This window comes from Orcinus orca, chromosome 1 (assembly GCF_937001465.1).
Source record: "Orcinus orca chromosome 1, mOrcOrc1.1, whole genome shotgun sequence".
NCBI classification, from domain to species: Eukaryota; Metazoa; Chordata; class Mammalia; order Artiodactyla; family Delphinidae; genus Orcinus; species Orcinus orca.
Window position 1 is genome coordinate 163,260,149 of NC_064559.1, and position 9,041 is coordinate 163,269,189.

A 9,041-nucleotide genomic window follows, 5' to 3' on the forward strand; every position below is an offset into this window, starting at 1 on the left:
TGCTATTTATTGTTAATTTCACCACAGCTTTGAAACCCTGGACTTTCTCGATGAGTCAAAAAAAGAGATGGCAACTCCTCCATCCCATGGAAGCAGCCGCACAGAGGCAATTTCCCACGGGCTCTAGCCTTTCATTGTTTGCAGTGGTTCAGCTACTTATATGGGATATAGTGAAAGAAAGCAATGACTTGCTCTTTTAGAATCAAATTGTACAAAGAACTCCTTATAGCCTTGCTGATTCTTTGAAAGAATTTGTTCCTTTTCATCTCCCTATACTGAGTACATGCGTAAATATTCCGGGTTTGCGTGTGTGAAGGAGAGGGGAAAAAGGTGTTTAACAGAACTTCTAATACATTGGCCACCAGGCCACCTGGGTTTTACCCATGCTATGGTAACAGAAAGACTCCCTAACCTTTCTTCAGATTTTGCACCACTCCGTTTCCATAAGCATTTGTTTAAGGTCTCTGAACAGCCAGGCAGAGTCCCAACCGCGCCTCCGAGGAATCTGAGGAAATTGATGGCTGGGAGACTTTAAAGTTTAACCACACCGCTTTTAAAATGGATCTGATAGAGAGTGCATACCTGTCGGGACCTGATGTGAGGGTGAGATAATATTTGCAAACTGTAAACTATATAAATGTGTGCTATTACAGGAAGTAGGGAAAGAGGCGAGGAAGTGAAAGAACTTAAAGTAGGGACAAGGGCTGGGAAGGGGGGAGAGAAAAGCGGGGGAGGGGGACAAAAGAGTGACAGTCCCACGCCATATCTCTCAGTACAACTTCTGAGAATTCCAGCCCCGGAGAGCGGCCGAGACGCCCAAGGTCCTCGGCTGGAGGCCGCGCCTAGGGCGGGTCGCTCCGCAGGTGGGGCCGGGTGGGCCGGGGGCGGGTCCTCGCAGCCGTCAGTTGAGTATCGGTTTTCCGTTCCCGGGCTTTCGGTCCACAGGAGACGGGACAACCTCCGCTCTCCTGATCCTGCCGCAGGCTGCGCAGGGCGGGTTGGGCCTTCCGTGGGACGGAGACGAGGATGGGGGGCGGCGGGATGTATCACCCAAATACCAGCGGGTGAGTCGGCGGCCGAACCAGCCAGGCAGGTCCGGTGGAGTATAAGAGCGGGAGGGAGTGGCGGGCGGCAGACGCCTGGAGACCGTCTCAGACGGCGGAGCCGGAACCCAGCGCAGTCCCCAGCCCTCACCAGCCCGCGCCCCGTCCGCGCTCCTCCGCCCCACCATGGCCCGGGGTCCGGGCCTCGCGCTGCTGTGGCCGTCGCTGCTGCCGCCGCTCCTGCTGCTGGCGGCGCTGATCGGCCACGCGGCCGCGCAGGACAACTGCACGTGCCCCACCAACAAGATGACTGTGTGCAACCGGAGCGGCCCGGACGGCCGCTGCCAGTGCCGCGTGCTCGGCTCGGGCCTGGAGGTCGACTGCTCCACGCTCACGTCCAAGTGCCTGCTGTTCAAAGCGCGCATGAGCGCCCAGAAGAGCGGCCGCGCGCTGGTGCAGCCGAGCGAGCATGCGCTCGTGGACAACGACGGCCTGTACGACCCGGACTGCGACCAGCAGGGCCGCTTCAAGGCGCGCCAGTGCAACCAGACGTCTGTGTGCTGGTGCGTGAACTCGGTGGGCGTGCGCCGCACGGACAAGGGCGACCTGAGCCTGCGCTGCGACGAGCTGGTGCGCACCCACCACATCCTCATCGACCTGCGCCGCCGCCCGGCCGTCCGCGCCTTCAACCACTCACACCTGGATGCCGAGGTGCGGCGGCTTTTCTGGGAGCGTTACCTGCTGCACCCCAAGTTCGTGGCGGCCGTGCACTACGAGCACCCCACCATCCAGATCGAGCTTCAGCAGAACGCGTCGCAGAAGGTCGCCGGCGATGTGGACATCGCCGACGCCGCCTACTACTTCGAGAGAGACATCAAGGGCGAGTCGCTGTTCCCGGGCCACAGCGGCCTCGACGTGCGCGTGCGCGGAGAGCCCCTGCTGCTGGAGCGGACGCTCATCTACTACCTGGATGAGAAGTCCCCGCAGTTCTCCATGAAGCGTCTCACCAGCGGCCTCATCGCCGTCATCGTGGTGGTCCTGGTGTCCCTGGCCGCCGGCGTGGCCGTCCTGGTAATCACCAACCGGAGGAAGTTGGGGAAGTACAAGAAGGTGGAGATCAAGGAACTGGGGGAGATGAGAAAGGAACCGAGCTTGTAGGTACCGATGGGGCTGGGGTGGGGTGGGGTAGGGTATCGGATTTCAGCAAGGTCCCAGACCCAAGTGAGTCACGCTTCTTGATTCTTGGCCCCAAGGAGGCCTTTCTCCCCCCAGATTCCTGCCTCCCCCCACCGCCACCAAATTTAATAGATCCTGTTCTCTGGGTCACCTCTTTCTGACTTCTGTCCTGAAGGAAGCATTTCTAAAATTCCTCCCCTTTCTGTCCAACCAGAAACCTGACTCGAAGGGTTAGGGAAGTTTGGCATAGGGTTATGTATAAGGGTCAAGTGTTTGTGTGACAACACAGCATCGTTTACAAGTGACGCAAAATCAATGCTGAAGGCTAAATGCGTTGAGATGGGAAACAGCGCTTTTACTGTCTTGGGTTTAAGTTATTTGATTAGCGCCACTTGCATTGTGGCTTTCCTGATGAGGAGTTCGCAACTTGGCCCCGTGTAGTATCCTCATTTACCATCGTTTGTACTGATATTACCGACCACACATGCTTGTCATCGGGAAAGAAGCCTGTTTCAGCTGCCTGAACACATTTTAGATGTCTTTGTTTGCCGGCAGACTTTGGCCCAGAAACTCAGCATCTGTTCTTCAACTTGCCCTTATTACAGCTGATACTAGTAATGTTTCTTCTGTAAAATGTTTGTATATAGGTTGTCTTTGATAATGCTGTTGTGATTTTTAAAATAAAAAAAAAGAATGTAATAAAATATAAAAAAAGGCACAAACCAAAAGATGGAGTTTGTGAAAACTTGCTCCAGGTTTATATCACTTTGGTCTCCTCTAATTTCCCACTACTCAGATTTCTTATTTCAAATTCTAACAGTTTTTAGGAGGATGGGTGATTTCCTATAGCCACTCTGGTGTTTCTGAGGTCCCTGAACTGGCAAGTGTAAACACAGGTCTTTCTAAATAAGATTGTTTGGAAACCCCCTGCAGGAGGGTGGGTCTGAGGGAGGAAGCTAGAACTAGCTGCTGTTGTTGGGAAAGGGAACCAACTTTAGGTTATCTCTAAATGAGAATTCTCCCTTGGAGAAGGAAAACTCTACCTTTGTTTCAGGAGCTGTATCTCCTTTGATTCCCTGCCATACTTGGAAGTAGCTGTGCTATTCCCATTTAGTCCTTGGCAATTGACTTAATCCTAAAGTATTGCGGCTCTGAGTTAAATGACTTTCTCACATAGTCATAGCCAGTCTGTAGAGGGCTTATGCTCTGGCTGTGTGTGCATATGTACACAGTCTGTTTTCCTAAGATTCTACTAGTAATGTGCTTTAAAAACTTTTACTTCATTTTAGCTGCAAAACATCTTGTCTCCTTCACATTTATCTCCTTGTTTTCACTCATTTATGTGAAGCGGGGTGTATTAGAAGGTCACTGCGGGGTAGCCTACAGGTAAACAGATTACTGCAATTCCTGGGAAATTGCTGCAACAATGGGTGTGCACAAAGGACAGGGTGGTTGGTATATCCAACGCCAAATAGCTAGATCCAGGATATCAGTTTCTTCCCTGGAATCCATCCCACGTTCCTCCTCCCACTTCCACTGGGTGGTCTGTGCCGACCACTCAAGAATGAAGCACTAGTACGCACTGGGGCGAGGGAGCTCTCAGCTGCCGCCTTGGCAGCTTGGGGCTGTGGCTGGTGTGTGCCGGTGGAGTGATACCTTACGATCGCCAGAGTCTCTAACTCTATAAGCATTCCTGCTGGGGAGAAATGCCCACCAGGCTCCAAACATCCTCTCAGGCTACAATGGGGCTTAGCAAGGGGAGAAGGCTGATGTGGGTTGGCTTCCCCAAAGTGGAAAGGACAGCTGAAGTGCCTGAGGATAGAACGGGAAACTTAACAGAGTGAAACCACTCTCAGGCAACCCCCTTCCCCCCGCTCCCACCCAGGTCACTGAATTCCTTAGCTAAAGGGACCTTGGCAATCACCTCTAACCTAGCCTCTCATCTTACAAATGAAAGGGTTAGTGACGTCTCAAGATTAATGTTTCTGTGGCATAGCTGAAACTAGACAGTCTCTTGATCCCTCGTCCAGTATTCTTTTCTTTACATCACACTGCCATTGTTTCCAGAGTCACTGCAAAAAACTATCACTTGGGACTTCTCAGGCAGTCCAGTGGTTAAGACTCCATGCTTCCACAGCAGGGGTCATGGCTTCGATCCCTGGTCAGGGAACTAAGACGTGGCCAAAACAAAAAAAACAAAAAACAATCACTTGACTGCCCAGAAAATAAACAGATTAAGGATTGAGTGGGCAGCTGAACAAAGGAAAAAAGTCCTGAGAAAGCCCATTCCTTCATCAGAATGTCACTTCTGGATAATTTCTAAATTTCTGCATTAATTCTGGACTATGAGTCCTTGTACTTTATTGCACTTCATGGTTCTAAAAGCACTTTCACATGTATCACCTCTGAGGCATTGGTTTACTGGTAATAACCCAAGTGTTGACAAACCTGAGTTCAAATCCTGCTCTACTGGACAATAAGTCACTTAACTCTCCCGAGTTTCCTCATCTGTTGAAAACTACAAATCTCTGTCTATTACAAAAAATTAAATGAAGGTAATTGATAGGAGTGCCTAGAATGATCTGGGCACTTAGAGTTCAGTATATCTTAAATTTTTTCCTCTCCTATAGATTACATCCATTTCACATGTCAGAAAACTGAGGTCCAAATAGGCTGAGTAACTCATGATCACACATCCTCCATGTGCCAAAGCCAGAGTTTAGAACCTTTGTTTTGGCTTTCTAGCCCAGGTTGCTACCCCAGATACCAAACAGGTTGAGACACCTTTCTTATTCATTTCTTCCAAGGAAGAGCACTTCATGCTCTGTTCTGAAACTCAGCTTGCCTCTGCCAATCACAGGATTATATTATCCAGAACCGCCTATCTGTAGGGGTTTAGTCTCCACCTCCAGATTTCCAGCCCCGCCCCCCAAATTAACATTTACTGTTTTGGGCACAGGCCTGGGGCTGCCCTTGGAAGGAATGTAAAGAGCAGGTGTGACCCACCTAGCATGTCACAACTTGTCTTCTGAGCCCTGTGGGAGGCTCATCTGATTTCCTTGTTTGGGTCACACGGGGCTTTCTCCACTCTTGCTATTTCCTTAATTGGAGCAATTCTTTTTTTTTTTTTTTTTTTTTTTGGCCACACCTTGCAGCTTATGGGATCTTAGTTTCCTGACCAGGGATTGAACCCAGGCCCTCGGCAGTGAGATCACCAAGTCCTAACCACTGGACTGCCAGGGAATTCCTGGAGCAATTCTTTAAATCATGTAATTTCTCCCTGCTTACATAGTTTTTGGCTTCACTGTTTTTCAAATAGAATCACAGAATGTCAGAGCTGGAAAAAGGATCATTTAGTCCAAGACTCCATTCTACGGATGAAGAAACTGAGGCCCAGAGAGGAGAATAGATTTACCCAAGCTGAATTTTCAACCTGAAGGTTCCTTTTCAACCTGAATTAAATATGTCCTGCCACTCCCTTCTGGGAGTTTCTGCTGAAAGATCAGCTGTTAACCTTATGGGGATTCCCTTGTGTGTTATTTGTTGTTTTTCCCTTGCTGCTTTTAATAATTTTTCTTTGTATTTAATTTTTGATAGTTTGATTAATATGTGCCTTGGAGTGTTTCTCCTTGGATTTATCCTGTGTGGGACTCTCTGCACTTCCTGGACTTGATTGACTGTTTCCTTTCTCATATTAGGGAAGTTTTCAACTATATCTCTTCAAATAATTTCTCAGTCCCTTTCTTTTTCTCTTCTTTTTCTCTGACCCCTATAATTAGAATGTTGGTGCATTTAATGTTGTCCCAGAGGTCTCAGACTGTCCTCAGTTCTTTTCATCCTTTTTTTTTTTATTCTGCTCTGCGGTAGTTATTTCCACTAATTTATCTTCCAGGTCACTTATCCGTTCTTCTGCCTCAGTTATTGTGCTATTGATTCCTTCTAGAGATTTTTAAATTTCATTTATTGTGTTGCTCATCATTGTTTGTTTGCTCTTTAGTTGTTCTAGGTCCTTGTTAAATGTTTCTTGTATGTTCTCCATTCTATTTCCAAGATTTTGGGTCATCTTTACTATCATTACCCTGAATGGTTTTTCAGGTAGACTGCCTATTTCCTCTTCATTTGTTTCATCTGGTGGGTTTTTATCTTGCTCCTTCATCTGCTGTGTGTTTCTCTGTCTTCTCATTTTCCTTAACTTACTGTTTGGGGTCTCCTTTTCACAGGCTGCAGGTTCGTAGTTCCCGTTGTTTTTGGTGTCTGCCCCCAGTGGCTAAGGTTGGTTCAGTGGGTTTTGTAGGCTTCCTGGTGGAGGGGACTGGTGCCTGTGTTCTGGTGGATGAGGCTGGATCTTGTCTTTCTGGTGGGCATGACTGCATCTGGTGGTGTGTTTTGGGGTGTCTGTGACCTTATTATGATTTTAGGCAGCCTCTCTGCTAATTGGTGGGGTTGTGTTCCTGTCTTGCTAGTTGTTTGGCATAGGGTGTCCAGTACTCTAGCTTGCGGGTCATTGAGTGGAGCTGGGTCTTAGCATTGAGATGGAGATCTCTGGGAGAGCTTTTGCCATTTGATATTACATGGGGCCAGGAGGTCTCTGGTGGTCCAATGTCCTGAATTCGGCTCTCCCATCTCAGAGGCACAGGCCTGATACCCGGCCAGAGCACAAAGACCCTGTCAGCCACACGGCTGAGTTAGAATTCAGGCTTCTTTTATACTAAAAGGGGAGAGCATATGGCTGGTTGTTGCAAACTTCTTGGTGCTGGGATCCTTTGCAGCGGTCCTCCTAGGTCTGGTCATAATCGTGCGTGTATTATTTAGCACTCTCAATAGGTCTGGAGCAACGTCATCAACACATCCAGATTTCTGCCATGAAACTTATTAGTAGCCGCACTCATTGGTATAAATAGACCATAGATAGCTGTAGGCCACTTCAGGTCAGTTTTGTCATCAAATGGGTTGGCAGCAAACTTTCAAAACAGCTTTCAGTTTTCAGAGCATTCTGAATTTGTGGATAAGGGATTGTGGATCTGTATAAATTATGGTTTAATTTTTGAGGACTTTTTAATATGGGAAAGTGCTCACAATATATTGTTAAGTGAAGGGCAGGGGGAATAGTACCAAAGTGACACAATGACCCCGCTCCATTTTTAAAAAGAAAAATGGGAACACATTTGTAATTTAAATGCAAAATTGGCTGTTTTAAATCCAAACTGACCATAACTGCTTTTGTTTTCCTCTTTTTCTCTTCTTTCTGTTTTTAATCTTCAAGTGCAATGGTATAATTTTTATCAGTGTATAAATCAATCATTATTCCACTTGGTTTTCTTTGAACACTCTGCTGGGATGGGAGAAAGGGAATCCCTCCTTGGCCACCGCCCATTTGGTGAAGCAAAGGATAAGCCTTTGGATTTACAAAGGGAGGCCCCTCGCTTGGGGAGCAGGAGAAAGAACCCAGACTGATTTGTATTAAGAAGTGGGAGGATATTTTTTTGGAGTTGGGTAGAAGCTGGGGGATGAGGGTGAGGAGAGGATGGAGAGGCAAGGAGGAGAGATCATTCAGCATGGGGTTGACCCCTGTATTCGTTTCCTGGCGCCGCCATAACTATGCACAACAAATGTAGTGGCTGAAAAATAATAGAAAGTAATTCCTCACAGTTCTAGGGGCTAGAAGTCTAAAATCAAGGTGTGAGCAGGGCCACATGCTCTCTGGGGCTCTAAGGAAGCAGCATTTCTTGCATCCTCTAGCTTCTTGGCGCTCCTTGGCCTGTGGCAGAAAGTTTCAATCTCTCCTTCCTATGGCTGTCTTTCCTCTGTGTGTGTCTATGTCCAAATTTCCCTCTTCTTATAAGACACCAGTCGTTGGATTGGGCTGCACTGTAGTTTAGTATGACCTCATCTTAACTTGATTGCATCGGAGAAGAACTTATTTCCAAATAAGATCACATTTATAGGTTCCAGGTGGGCATATATTTTGGGGGGATACTATTCAACTCCATCCAGACCACTAGTGTGTGATTTGACTAAGCAAAGGAAATTCTAATATTTCATTTCATTTAAAGGCAGTGCCTGCCGAATGAATGAATGAATGATGAATACGGAACTGCGATGTAAATTTCCTCCTTGTCTTTACCCCCAGATTTTCAGGATAAGTCAGCTATGCAAGTGTGGAAATCAAGGAAAAGGCATCTCTTTGTTTCTGTGGGATAAAAAGGGGACACCCGTGGTAAGTGAAATCAGGAATCCCGGAGGAGGGACCCTGAGAAGGTAAAGCCCTGGGGGCAAGAGCCAGGATCTGAACAGACACCTGATTACAGATACACACAAAATAAAACACAAAGATTCATCAGTGGGGATACTGGGGCTTTCCATTTGCTCCAAATATACTTTTACATATTTTCCAAATTTTCTATGATGCTTATAATTTGCTTCAATAATCAGGAGGAAAAACGTTATTTAAAAGAAGGACAATTCAAGGTGATGTATTATTTAGATTTAAATCCAGATCTTCAGAAAATGCCTAAGGAGCTGGCAAACTGAGTTCTTCCTTTCTTTAGTCTCATCAGACCACTTAATACTATTACAGCAATAATCTTCATCCTCCATGAGTATAATTATCCTCTTCAAATTATTCCCTTTGATCAGCCTGTGTGTTTTCAAAAAATTATTATTATAGTTTTATTAAGAAATCCCTAGGTAAAAGTAATTACCAGTGTCTCTACTAAAAATTAATCAGGACATATTACAATTGTCCAGTAGCCACACACACACACACACACACACACACACACACACACACACACACACACACACACACACACATACAGCAGC

The 9,041-nt window shown here is 47.0% G+C and overlaps 1 protein-coding gene across 1 annotated transcript; it reads left to right on the forward strand.

Annotated features, from left to right (window-relative positions):
- The first annotated feature begins 981 nt into the window (after positions 1–981).
- On the forward strand, positions 982–2,932 carry TACSTD2 (tumor associated calcium signal transducer 2). The gene has a single exon (XM_004273793.3). It carries the CDS (start codon positions 1,230–1,232, stop codon positions 2,199–2,201), a length of 972 nt encoding a protein of 323 aa, XP_004273841.1. The 5' UTR covers positions 982–1,229; the 3' UTR covers positions 2,202–2,932.
- Positions 2,933–9,041: the final 6,109 nt, after the last annotated feature.